Below are 13,528 nucleotides of genomic sequence, written 5' to 3' on the forward strand. Positions count from 1 at the left end.
AGAGGGGAGAGAGATGAGAGAGGAGGAGGAGGAGAGCAGGAGGGGAGAGGGGATGGGAGAGCAGGGGGAGGAGAGCAGGGGGAGAGGGTAGGAGAGCAGGAGAGGGGAGAGAAGGAGCTGGGTCAAGAGCACAGACCGAGGTAGAGGGAGCTGGAAATGGAGTGAAATGGAAAGGAGGAAAATATTGAATTGTGGGTCTGCACGTTTTGATTTACTGTACAACAAGCTATTGAAGTCATCCATTGGTCAGAGGGGCTAAACCACTCAGTGAGAATCCAGTTGCCACTGTCTCTGTCAGTTGGATATACAGAGTGACCTTGTTAAGACACTGTACTGACGTTCTCTCTCCCTCCTTTCTTCCCTCTTCCTCCACAGATTATGTTTATTTTGAAAACTCATCCAGTAACCCACTGCTGATCCGGCGGATAGAAGAGCTCAACAAGGTGAGACCGTGTGTGTGTGTGTGTGTGTGCAGTCTCTCTCGTCCTTTTATCTACTTCCCAAGAGTCAGATGACCTCGTCGATACCATTTTTATGTTTCTGTGTGCCATTTGAAGGAAGTTGCAAACTAGCGCTAGCGCAATTGCTAGYAGATACCCATAGACTTCCAGTCATTGTGCTAATAATAGTTAGCATTGCCTCACAAAACTACCTCTTACTTCCTTCATACTGGACATAGAGACATACAAATGGTATCCACGAGTTCATCTCTGAGGAAGTAGATAAAGTGCCAATCATTGCCAAAATCCGAAGTGTCCCTTTAACAGATGGACACAGACCTGAGCCTAGGCCTAGCTTAGCTGCTGCACTCACTCATGCCACTGTCAGTCTGCCCAGACAGGCATAGCAGTGGCTCTTTCCCAAATAGTCTCAGATCCCTTGCTTTCTCTTTCTTTCACTCCTAAAAAAAAAATGCATTGGAGGAGAAGGTCAGAGGGGAGGGCCGAATATGGTTTGAGAAGGTGACGAGATTAACACCAATAATCGTTAGTCACCCCACTTTGATCAATCAACACTGGCATGTAAATGACTTCTTATAGCATAGTTATTACATGACCTAGGCTAGTTCTACTGTTGCTCACCAGACTTCACCAGAGTTTCTGCTCGTTCTGATATCGTAAGCAAACCTGAACTCCAACTCGACACTCTGTGTGTGTGTGTGACCAATGACGTGTGGCAGGCGCGCGCGGCTTGTGGTCAGTTACCATGGCAACCCTCTGTCTTCAGTTCTCTCTCTCTCTGTCTCGTATTGTTTACAGACGGCCAATGGAAACGTGGAGGCTAAAGTGGTCTGTTTCTACCGACGCAGAGACATCTCCTCAACGCTCATCGCCCTCGCCGACAAACACGCACGTGAGTGACACGCACGGTTCACTGTTCAGTCAGAATCCACTATTTCTTCACCAGCTAACCACTGTGACTGTTCAACATTGAATGTCAGCRTTCAAATCCCCTAGTAATAGTGACTGTTCAGTCAGAAACCACGTATTAATGTAACCTTTATTTATACAGGTTAAGCTATTGTCATTCAGATTCAACCTCTTGCAAGAGGGACCAGTTCCCTCTACACTGATTGACTAAGCACCATTCAGCATCCAATGCCACTTCGTTCCCTTGTATAGGCTAGTTCACAGAGAGATGGTTGGACTGAACTGTTTTCAAATGTGCCAGTAAAGCTAATTCAATCTGATGAGTTCTGTCATGTATAGTGAAAGACAATAGCTGTGTTCGAATACTCATACTAACTACTATTTGTGACGTGAATTGAGTATATAGTTAGTATGCCAAAAGTTCCYGGAAGTCGTACTAAATTCGCCAAAATACGAAGTATACACGCAGTGGACACGTTCTGTGCTTTTAAGGCCCATAATGCAATTCTTCAGAAAATGGGCTTAGCTTCACAATGTTTTCAGATTTGAAGAAAATGGCGAAACATTTGCGGCCGAAGTTTGACGAGAGGGTATACAAATTCGTTGCTTTAACTATATTAATTTTATTTAATCTTTATTGCTTTAACCAATTATAACAAATGTAAATAAAATGTTGAGTAATGTAATAAACWAATTACTTTTCAAWTAAGTTACATTACACGTTATGTTGGCTGACAATTTGTTAGCTAGGCTATCCTTACAAACCGCATACCCGGTACATACTGCTGTAATGATATGCTATGTTGGCTACCTACTGCAACGTTAGTTGGCTACTAGTACATYGAACTTGCCAGTATATTTACTTTATCCTATCTAACTAACTACCCAATGTTTATTGACTTGATTATTCACGTCATTCATAGCTTGGCATAGTCGTTTTTGGATTCGTTYGTAAACTCGCTCTGGCGATCTACTCCAATTACAGAGCACTCTCGTTTGACTGCCAGAGGCAGAGCTCAGAATAACTGATTMATTGACAAACGCTGTGGCCAGTGTCAGTAAACGTCGGTAAAAAAGWGTAATTAAATTGTTGCCGGCRGCACRGTTAGTCACCAACACTGGATAACATGAAAACAGCCTAACCAGCTCTGCTAGGGTGAGTGAAATGGTCAGAGTGATGTGTTCTCTCTTTTGTGTCTGGGAATAGCTAGCCAACTTTAGCCAGTTAGTTTGGGTGCTTGACTGCCGTTGGAGGTCAGCACGCTCGGATCAACCATACTCCTCGGCCAGAGCGTCCAGTGTGCGCTCTGTAYGCTCCAAGAGCGACATGCTCTGAATTTACGAACGGACAATCTGACAACGCTCTGAATATACAAACGCCCAGAGCGCACCCTGGCACTTCAGATTGAATTTGCGAACACACCCGAAGTCTAGCTAGTAATTTGTTATGCTAACAAGCTAGCAAGAGGTTGCATAGCAACAGCATCAACTTCCGGTAGACTAGGTGAAGCGCTAGTACGCTCAACTGAAAGGATACCGTTAGTTTACAGCATACTAAAATGAACTAATAGTAGATGTTAGTATGGGTATTCGAACACAGCTAATATCTCTATCAGTTCTAGACTAGTCTAGGCAAATGTCAGTGTTTGTTTACGTTTGCTTATCTAAGCAGGACTGTGTGTGATTGACTATTTTCAGGCCAGCGTAACTGTGTACTCATCTTCGTGTGTGTGTGTGTGTGTGTGTGTGTGAGAGAGCTGGCTCTGCAGTGTTAGCGGCTGTAGCTAGCTGTGTGCTGTATCTTCGAGCTGTTGCTGTTTTGGGCTGCTTGTATCTGTTCTATCAGAGTGCAGTAGACTGTAGCTGTGAGGGCTGTCTGTAGCTGTGAGGGCTGTCTGTAGCTGTGAGGGCCTGACTGGGGAAAAAAGTGAATCGTTCTAGAGCAGTACTCCCTCTGTTCTGTCCTACTCTATGTGCTGCCAGCACCAGCAGTAAGTCCTTCCACCTACTCCCAACCTGCGTCCTTCCACCTACTCCCAACCTGCGTCCTTCCACCTACTCCCAACCTGCGTCACAAATGACACACTGCTCCTTATATAGTGCACTACTTTTGACCAGGACTCATAGTGCACTATGTAGAGAATAGGGTGCCATTTGGGATGCAAGACCCAGACAGACATTTACAATATGTGAAGTATGCATGTACGGAATGGCTCCTCACCGCATGGGTGGGCTGGTGTGTGTGTGTTTGTACGTGGCTGGGCTGAGCGGTGTGTGTGTATGTGTGGGCTGGGTGAGCTGTGTGTACGGTGCGTTGGGCTGCGGATCTGTGTTACGTTGTGGGCGGCAGTGCCTGTGTGTGGTGTACGTGGTGGAGCTGGGGTGTGCTGTGTATCGTGTAGGCTGGTGCTGATGTGCATGTACGTGGTTAGGCTGGTGTGTGTGGCTACGTGACAGTGGCGCTGAGGTGTGTGCAGTGTGTGGTGTGCATGTACAGTCAGAGTGGGCTGGAGGTGTTATGTGCTGTTATGTGGTGGGGTCGTTGGTATGTGGTGGGTCAGTGTGTTACTTGCGTGGCCATGGTGATTGTTACTTACGGCTGGGGATGTGTGTGTACTGTGCGGTGAACTGTGTAACGTCAGGCTGGCGGTGTTGGTTATCTGTGTAGTGTACGTCGGGATGGGAGTGTGTGTGAATTGTGTCGTGGTGTGTGTGATACGTGGTGGGCTGGAGTGTGCTGTACATGCCTGGGGCTGTGTGTAATGGTATGCTGGGTGTGTGTGTACATGGCTGGGCTGGCGGTGATGTGATGTACATGGTGGGCTGCGCGGTGCAATTGTGTGTGACTGTACATCGCTGGCGCTGGCAGTGTTGCTACATGCTGCGATGTGTTGTGTTCTGTTCATGGTGGCTGGTGTGTGTTGAGTTACATGCTAGTGTGTGTGTGTCGTGTGTGCTGTACGATGCCTGGTAGTGTGTGTGTGTCGTGTGCACACTTGGTGCGGCTCGGCACTGGTGTGCTAGTGTGCCACATCGTGGGCTGGACGAGTGGTGTGTAGAAAGTGCTGCACAACATGGTGGGCATCGGGCGTGATGTGTGCCACATTAGGTGGGCTGGGCGATGTGGTGTCTAGTGCACATGGTGGGCTGGGGTGTGTGTGTTGTGCACATGGTGGGCTGGGTGTGTGTGTGTGTGCACATGGCTGGGCTGGGTGTGTGTGTGTCGTGCGCACATCGGTGGGCTGGGGTGTGTGTGTGTGTGCACCATGTGTGTGGGCTGGGGATGTGTGTGTGCGTGCACATAGGTGGGCTGGGGTGTGTGTGTGTGTGTGCACATGGGTGTGTGTAATGGTGGGTGGGTGTGTGTGTGTACACATGGTGGCTGCGGGGTGTGCGTCGTGTGTCACATGGTGGGCTGGGGTTGTGATGTGTGTAACACCATGCACTGTGGCGGGGGTGTGTGTGTGTGTACACATGGTGGGCTCGGCGGTGTGTGTGGTGCTACACATGTGGGCTGGATGGTGTGGTGTGTGTGTACACATGATGGCTGGGCTGTGTGTGTGTACACATGGTGGCCTGGGGTGTGTGTGTTGTACACATGGTGGGCTGGGTGTGTGTGTGTGTACACATAGGTGCTGGGTGTGTGTGTGTGTGTTACACATGGTGGGCTGGGATGGTGGGTGGGTGTGTGCGTCGCAATGGTGGCTGGGGGTGTGTGTGTGTCGCAATGGTGGGCTGGGCGTTGTGTGTGTGTGCCCAACATGGTTGGGACTGGGGTGTGCTGGTGTGTGCCCTCAATGGTGGGCTCGGAGGGTGTGTGTGTGCACATGGTGCGATGGTGGTGTGCTGCAAAGTGGGCTGGGCATAGGTGGCTGTGTGCCATAGTGGCATGGGTGTGAATGGTGCAGTAGTGTCAATGTGCGTGTGTGCTGTGTACAATCATGGTGGTGTGTGGTGCTGTACTCATTGCGTTGGTGTGTGTAATGTCGTGTGGTGTGTTGCTCGGTGTGTGTGTGTGTGTACGGTGGCGTGCCGCGGGGTGATGTCGTGTACACGTGGGCTGGGGGTGTGTTGTGTACATGGTGGACTGGGCGGGTGTTGCTGTAATGCGTGGTGTGTGTGTGTGTACAATCGGTGCTGATGTTGTACATGCTGGTGTGTGTGCTGTCACCAATGGCAGTGGGCTGGTGCGGCTGACCTGCTGTATCCTGTCTGTATTCTGGAGCCAGCTGCCCAGACTGACACCAAGGACCTGTAAGAGAAAAGAGGGGATGATCAGAGGGCCTGGTATCTTGTCCAGACTTTCTGTTTGTTTAATAGTGGGAACCGGGTAAAATAACTTGGAGAAACCGGTATATTATAATAATTTATTTCTATGAACAGCATGGGGTGAAATGGAACTGTTATATGCAATGTCCAAATCTGGCTTCTCACATCCTTCTTTACTAACTGCATGATCAATCATCAACGCTCAGTGTGTGTCTCTGAGTGCGTGYGCTGTTGTACTAGCCTATCGTATTTACTATGTTGTTTAAGCATATTGTTTATGCTGAAACTGTAAACACCACCTTGACATGCAGTTGGTAGGCCTATGGCAGGGCTGCCCAACCCTCTTCCTGGAGATCTACTGTCCTGTAGGTTTTCGGTCCAACCCTAATTTAGCATATCTGATGAACATCCCAAATGTATTTATTTTATGGATGTCGGATGTTGATAAATGTATTTAATTATCATAACATTCCTATGAATAGCCTATGCCTTCGTTAACAAATAAGACCTTGCGAGATTATCAATGTCTTTATTGCTTTAAAATTACTGTTAGGCTAGGCTAACGAATGATACAAATTATACTTTAGAATTACTGTTAGGCTAACAAATGATACGAATGATACTTTAGAATTACTGTTAGGCTAGGCTAACAAATGATACAAATGATACTTTAGAATTACTGTTAGGCTAGGCTAACGAATGATACGAATGATACTTTAGAATTACTGTTAGGCTAGGCTAACAAATGATACGAATTATACTTTAGAATTACTGTTAGGCAAGGCTACCGAATGATACGAATGATACTTTAGAATTACTGTTAGGCTAGGCTAACAAATGATACGAATTATACTTTAGAATTACTGTTAGGCTAGGCTAACGAATGATACGAATGATACTTTAGAATTACTGTTAGGCTAACAAATTATATGAATGATACTTTAGAATTACTGTTAGGCTAACAAATTATACGAATGCCATTGGAACATTTTAGATTTGATGTATAATAACACATTGGAATGGCATATGATTCTGTCCCATTGGTTTTATATGCTTTAGAATGACACTTTCTGGTTTTGGCTGGAAATACCGGGTTACCTGGGAGAAAAGTTATTTTGTTTTCAGATGGAACATTTTCAAAATACTGGGAATATTGAGAGTGAGAGAGAGTGTGTGTGGTGTGGTGGGGGGGGTGTGGATGGAACAGCTCATTGTCCTTCGTGCCTGGAACACTTCTCCTTGTGTGGAACATTGTCCTTGCATGTGGAACACTTGATCCTTGTGTGACATTGTCCTTGTGGGTACTGGATGGCTTTCTTTCTTCCCTTTGGCTGGATCCTTTCAGAATGGCGGTGTGTGTGTGGTGTGTGTATTTCTCTGTTTTGTGTGTTGGCTGTTCTGTTTGTGGCTGAGTCATATGCATAAATCACTGTTCTGTTGCTTCGTACAGATTTCTCCTGTGTCGTTAGTCAGCCGTTAAACCTCAGAATGGGCCCATCTACCTGCTAATCAGGCCCCCGCCCTCCTGCCCCCTCCGCGCAGCGACCGAGATGCTCTGCGCTGGTGCTGGTCCCGCCCAGATTTGTTAGACAAAGCCTTTGGCTCCTCTGGCCCTTCCCTCCAGTCAATATGACTTAAGGCGTCAGTAGGGTGCAAAGGGTCAGAAACTTTCCAGAAATTTCCATGGCAAGTTGAGCCCGGGAATTTAGGGAATTTAGCTTAAATTCATAAAAAAATAGCTTAACAGTGAAACTTTTTGTGGGTACACATAAGCAATTCTAGGTATTGTGCATATTTTGTTAAACTATCCAAATTCATTGGAATTGCAATCCTCTGCATGCACCGTGCATTCTTCATCACATTTACAGCTGATCCTCAATATTTGTAAACTAATGAGATGCATATTGACCCACAATACTGCACTGTCTAGCCAAGACTAATGCTTCTGGTAAGTTTTGATTACAATCTGGGTGGGGTGAATATATTTTATGACCAATTTTTTTTGTAACTAGTAAATAGTATCCTACAGCAAGTGTGTTTAAATAATTTTTAACTTGTTAACAATTTCTGCTAGTTAGTTTTTATGCTATCATGTGGGGTTTAGCTTGCTTGAGCCTGCTAACTGAGTGTTAATTCACCTGTTTCCATACATGTTTCATTTTAAAACATTTATCTTACAAAGGAGTTGTTTTAATCTAACTGCTTAACTATTTATCTGTATATGGAATTGTATTATTATTTTTTCTTCTAATCTTTACAGATTAGCCACAGGCACTATCTGATGTGTGGAGTCATTTCACTGCAGCTAATGTAGAAGGAAAAGCTTTGCACATTTGCAAATACTGTGCCAAATCATATGTGAAGAATGCAACAAAGATGCAGAATCRTCTGGCCAAGTGCATAAAGTTCCCTCAGCGCTCACAACAAGCAACCTCTGACAAAAGTCCCTCTACTTCTATTCGAGGTGAAAATGATGAATCGGACASCTTATCGATAGCAACAGCTCATGGTCTTCCTCGAATCTGAAGTTTTTTTGATTCAATGGAGGAACGTAGTCAGAGAAATGCTGATGAATATCTTGCTCGAGCTGTGTATGCAACTGGTTCACGTCTGATGCTCACAGACAATGTGTGTTGGATGAGATTTCTGAATGTTCTTCGCCCAGCATACACCCCTCCAACCAGACAGGCTTTATCTACTCATTTGCTGGATGTAGTTCAACAGAGTTTAACTGAAGGTCAAGCAAATCATAGAGAAAGCAGACTGTATTGCAATAATCTCTGATGGATGGACAAATGTATGTGGGCAAGGAATTATTAACTACATTATCTCCACCCCTCAACGAGTATTCTACGAGCGCATAGACACAAGGGACAACAGACACACCGGTCTTTACTTTGCAGATGAGCTGAAGRCAGTCATCAATGACCTTGGACCACAGAAGGTATTTGCACTGGTGACAGACAATTCTGCGAACATGAAGTCTGCTTGGTCTAAAGTGGAGGAGTCCTACCCTCACATGACACCCATTGGCTGTGCTGCTCATGCATTGAATCTGCTCCTCAAGGACATCATGGCACTGAAAACAATGGATACACTCTACACGAGAGCCAASGAAATGGTTATGTAAGTGAAGGGTCATCAAGTTGTAGCAGCAATCTACCTCACCAAGCAAAGTGAGAAGAATTAAGAGCACCACATTGAAGCTGCCCAGCAACATCTGTTGGGTTGGTGTTGTCATCATGTTTGACAGTCTCCTGGAGGGGAAGGAGTCTCTCCAAGAAATGGCCATTATGGACAGCCCCATCAAGAGGATCCTCCTGGATGATGCATTTTGGAAGAGARTGGTAAGCAGCCTGAAACTCCTGAAACCTATAGCAGTAGCCATTGCACGGATTGAGGRAGACAATGCCATCCTGTCTGATGTTCAGATTCTGCTTGCAGATGTAAGAGAATAAATCTGTACTGCCCTGCCTACTTCACTGTTGCTCCAAGCAGAGGAAACTGCAGTTCTGAAATACATMAAAAAGAGTGAAGACTTCTGCCTGAAGCCCATACACGCCGCAGCGTACATGTTGGACCCCAAGTATTCTGGCAAGAGCATCGTGTCTAGGGCAGAGATCAACAAGGTCTATGGTGTCATCACTACCGTGTCTCGCCACCTTGGCCTGGATGAGGGCAAGRTTCTTGGCAGTCTGGCGAAGTACACATCCAAGTTAGGGCTTTGGGATGGAGATGCAATATGTCAGTTGTGCCAACATATCTCATCAGCCATCTGGTGGAATCCCTTTGTGGATCTGAGGCTCTTTCCCCTGTTGCCTCCATCATCCTCCAAATCCCACCAACATAAGCCTCCTCAGAGCGCAACTGGTCCTGGTTAGCACAGCCTAAATGCTCTCCCGCTCGCCTCGTTCCTCATCCATCTTCTCCAACCAAGAACACTCCTAATCCCCCCCCCCACCATCCCTTCTCCAGACACTCCTAATACCCCCCCCTCTTCTCATGCCTAATCTCTCAGATCACTCCTAATCCACGCCCCCCTCCTCTTTCTCATCCTCTCTCACAGGGTCCTGAACCTATAAGCTGATTTCAAAATGATGAACTCGACCAAAATCCAGAACTCGATCCACCAACTATGACTTCAAGAGGAACAATGGACGCAGGACTGAAAGACCACAGTGAAAATTAAATAACGTGTTCTGTTTGTTCATACATCTCAGGAGTCAAAACTAGGCACTTTTTTAATTTTATTCCAAAGACACTTGTTATTACATGTCTTTTCTAAAAACACTTACTATTGTTCTGAAATCATTTATATTAGAAATGTGTAACTCAAACTGACACTTTATTCCATTAGATACTTGTTTTCAATGTCTGTCCTCGCAGACAATTCTATTGTGGTTATAACTTTGCAGAAGCAAGAATAAAGGTTTATTGTGTGCTGACAAAAGTTCTTGGCAATTTCGTTCAAGGTGTTTCAATGCAAGTTCTATTTGAACATCAAGTGCTTGACGATGTAAGAAGAGGCTGTGGCACAGGCTTTCTACCTGTGGTGTAGTTCAATCTAAAATGACTGCACACAGGACCTCCCGATCATGGTTAACTCCTACCCTGGCTCAAAAGAACTGAATCTGTTGCGGTCCATCAGAGAAATCCTACATCCCTTGCAGCCATGATGCGATCTTTGCACCTGTGGATCTCCGTCAACGAAGTGAAAAGTTCCAGGTACGCCCAGTTTAATTGAGATGGACCACTGTAAAGTGAAGAGGTAAAAAGTGTATGTCAGAATATATGTGTCTATCGGTAATAATATAAAACCCCATACATATTCCAAAAGCCTTGATAAAAAATGGCATTTCTCAAAGAGGTTCATTCATGTATGCAGTAACAAGGGAATTAGAAAACAGAAAAAGTGAATTGATTCCAACATTGCTATTCATCAACATCCTGGATAAGGGCGGCAAATGAGGTTCTCAGTTGGGGAAAGCTGCATTTCCCCAGGAAAAACATGAGATTGGAGTTGGGTACTGCTGCATGGACAGCTTGCGTGGTAAAGTCGAGGGTAATTTACGGGCAGTTACGACCCAAATAACCTTGTAACACTCCACCATTGCTCTCCCGGCCGTGATGGCCCTACCGTCCACCAAGCTCCCCCGCCGTAAATGCCGCCTACATCACCATAGCTCTCTCGGCCGTATGCCCCTACACCACCATTGCTGAAAAACATGTAGCGGGCATCTTCTCCGTCTCACGGATCTCGCCGTATTATACAGTGCATTCGAAAAAGTGTGGTTAAAGACCCCTTCCCTTTAACATTCTTTTTTTATTTTTTATTATCTACACAGAATATACCCCATAACGACAAAGCGAAAACTGGTTTAAGCACATTTAAAAATAAAAGTTACGTTATTTACATAAGTAGTTTTTAATTAACCTTCTTTAACTAGGCAAGTCAAGTTAAGAACAAAATTCTTATTTACAATGAAAGCCTAACGAGGAACAGTGAGTTAATTGCCTTTTCAGGGCAGAATGACAGATTTTACTGTCCCTTGTCCGCTCGGGGATTCAATCCAGCAACCTTTCAGTTACTGGCCCAACGCTCTAACCACTAGGACTACCTGCCGCCCAAAGGGTATTCAGACCCTTGCTATGAATACTCGAAATTGGAGCTCAGGTGCATCCTGTTTCCATTGATCATCCCTTGAAAATGTTCTACAACTTGGAGTCGACCTGTTGGTCAAATCAATTAGATTGACATGATTTGGAAAGGCACACACACCTGTCTAGATTAAGGTCCCCACGTGTCATAGCATGTCAGAGCAAAAACAAGCAGAGGTCGAATGATTGTCCGTAGAGCTCCGAGACAAGATTGTGTTGAGCACAGATCTTGGAAGTGTACCCAAAAAATGTCTAACAGCAATTGGAAGGTCCCAAGAACACAGTGGACTCCATTCTTAAATGGAAGAAGTTTGGAACCACCAAAGACTCATCCTTGAGCTGGCCGCCCAGCCAAACTGAGCAATCGGAGAAGAAGCGCCTTGGTCAAGGAAGGTGACAAGAACCGCCGATGGTCACTGACGAGGCTCCAGAGTTCCTCTAGAGATGGGAGAACCTTCCAGAAGGACAACCATCTCTGCCAGCACTCCACAAATCAGGCCTTATGGTAGAGTGGCCAGACGGAAGCCCACTCCTCAGAAAAAGTACATGACAGCCGCTTGGAGTTGGCCAAAGACACCTAAAGGACTCTCGGACCATGAGAAACAAGATTCTCAGTCGATGAAACCAAGATTGAACTCTTTTGGCCTAAATGCAAAGCTTCACGTATGGAGGAAACCAGGCACCGCTCATCACCTAGCCATTATTATCCCTTCGGTGAAGCATGGTGTGGGAAGCATCATGCTATGGGGATGTGTTTCAGTGGCAGGGACTGGAAGACTAGTCAGGATCGAGGGAAAGATGAACAGAGCAAAGTACAGAGAGATCCTTGATGAAGTCCTGAGCGCTCTGGAGCAGGTTCTCAGACTGTGGCAAAGGTTCACCTTCCAACAGGACAACGACCCTAAGCACACAGCCAAGACAAGCAGGATAGGCTTCGGGACAAGTCTCTGAATGTCCTTGAGTGGCCAGCCAGAGCCCGAGCCCAATCGAACATCTATGGAGAGACCAGAAAAAGCTGGCAAAGCTCCCTGCATAGCCGCTCATCCAACCTGACAGAGCTTGAGGATCTGCAGAGAAGAAATGTGAGAAACTCCCCAAACACAGGTGTGCAAAGCTTGTAGCGTCATACCCAAGAAGACTCAAGGCTGTAATCACTGCCAAAGGTGCTTCAAGAAAGTACTGAGTAAAGGGTCTGAATACATATGTAAATGAATATTTACGTTTTTTTTAATAACTTTAGAAATATGAAGGCCTGTTTTTGCTTGTCATTGGGGTGTGTCAATAGATTAGGGATTTTTTTATATCCATTTTAGAGTAAGGCTGAACGTAACAAAATGGGAAAAAGTGAAGGAGTCTGAATACTTTCCGAATGCAATGTTGTTGCTAGGTACAGCAAATCTATAGATCCCAGAAATTCTCACAAATTAAATTCGCCAGTCAAGTGTCTCTCTGGAAAAACTAATTCATTCTCCCGCGCATGTCTTCCTTGTTTGGGTGTGTCGTCCATCCTTGTGGCCATAGATGGCTATTACCAGCTCATCATTCTCTACCGTCCCGGGGTAATATCCCTTTTAATTTTTTCAAGGGAACGTCTTTTGAGGAGCATGCGAGCACACTGTCCTGGAGCCGATAGCGAACTGAAGCATGCTGACGCCTAGCGTTGCACATTTTCGGGAATATTCAGAGGTGGAAACTTTCCGTGGGATTAACGGGAATATATGCAAATTTATATTAATACATTAAATGTAGATTTTTTTGCATGGAATATATTACCATATGGAACAAACACCTTTTATCTCATAAGTAGACAATTGCAATGATTAAATCCTGCAATAGCAATAAAAATACAATTTAGTTACGGAGTGAACTTTAATTAAATGAGTTGACTCTTCACATGGATGATTTCACTGAACAAAAGAAAGGAAATTGAATGATCCCCAATGATCCATCGCATCTCCCAAAAACATTTTCAAAACTACATCTGTAAAATGATAGTCTAGAAACGAAAGCTTTGGTTATCTCTCTCAAGCTTCCATGTCGTCTCCTGGACCTTCTAATGTCCAGCTCTTGAACATCAGACTCTCCAGGCCTGATTTCACTGTCACGTTACAACCGTGTTGAGAGATGGCTCGTTGTCAGGCTCAAAAAGCCTCAATTTGCCCGGATGGCCCCCAATTTTTTCAACCCTTGTATTGGTCAGCCTGTTGCGTGCTTTGGTGTGTGTGTCCCCA

At 45.3% G+C, this 13,528-nt stretch overlaps 1 protein-coding gene across 1 annotated transcript in view; it reads left to right on the forward strand.

Moving 5' to 3' along the window:
* LOC111963069 (metastasis-associated protein MTA1-like) overlaps positions 1 to 13,528 on the forward strand; it is a 66,929-nt gene that overhangs the window by 13,050 nt on the left and 40,351 nt on the right. The window contains exons 3-4 of the mRNA XM_070443304.1: positions 376 to 443; positions 1,260 to 1,353. Coding sequence (XP_070299405.1) covers positions 376 to 443; positions 1,260 to 1,353 — 162 coding nt within the window. The remainder of the gene's footprint in view (positions 1 to 375; positions 444 to 1,259; positions 1,354 to 13,528) is intronic.

Source organism: Salvelinus sp. IW2-2015, linkage group LG4q.2 (genome assembly GCF_002910315.2).
Source record: "Salvelinus sp. IW2-2015 linkage group LG4q.2, ASM291031v2, whole genome shotgun sequence".
In the NCBI taxonomy this organism is placed as follows: domain Eukaryota; kingdom Metazoa; phylum Chordata; class Actinopteri; order Salmoniformes; family Salmonidae; genus Salvelinus; species Salvelinus sp. IW2-2015.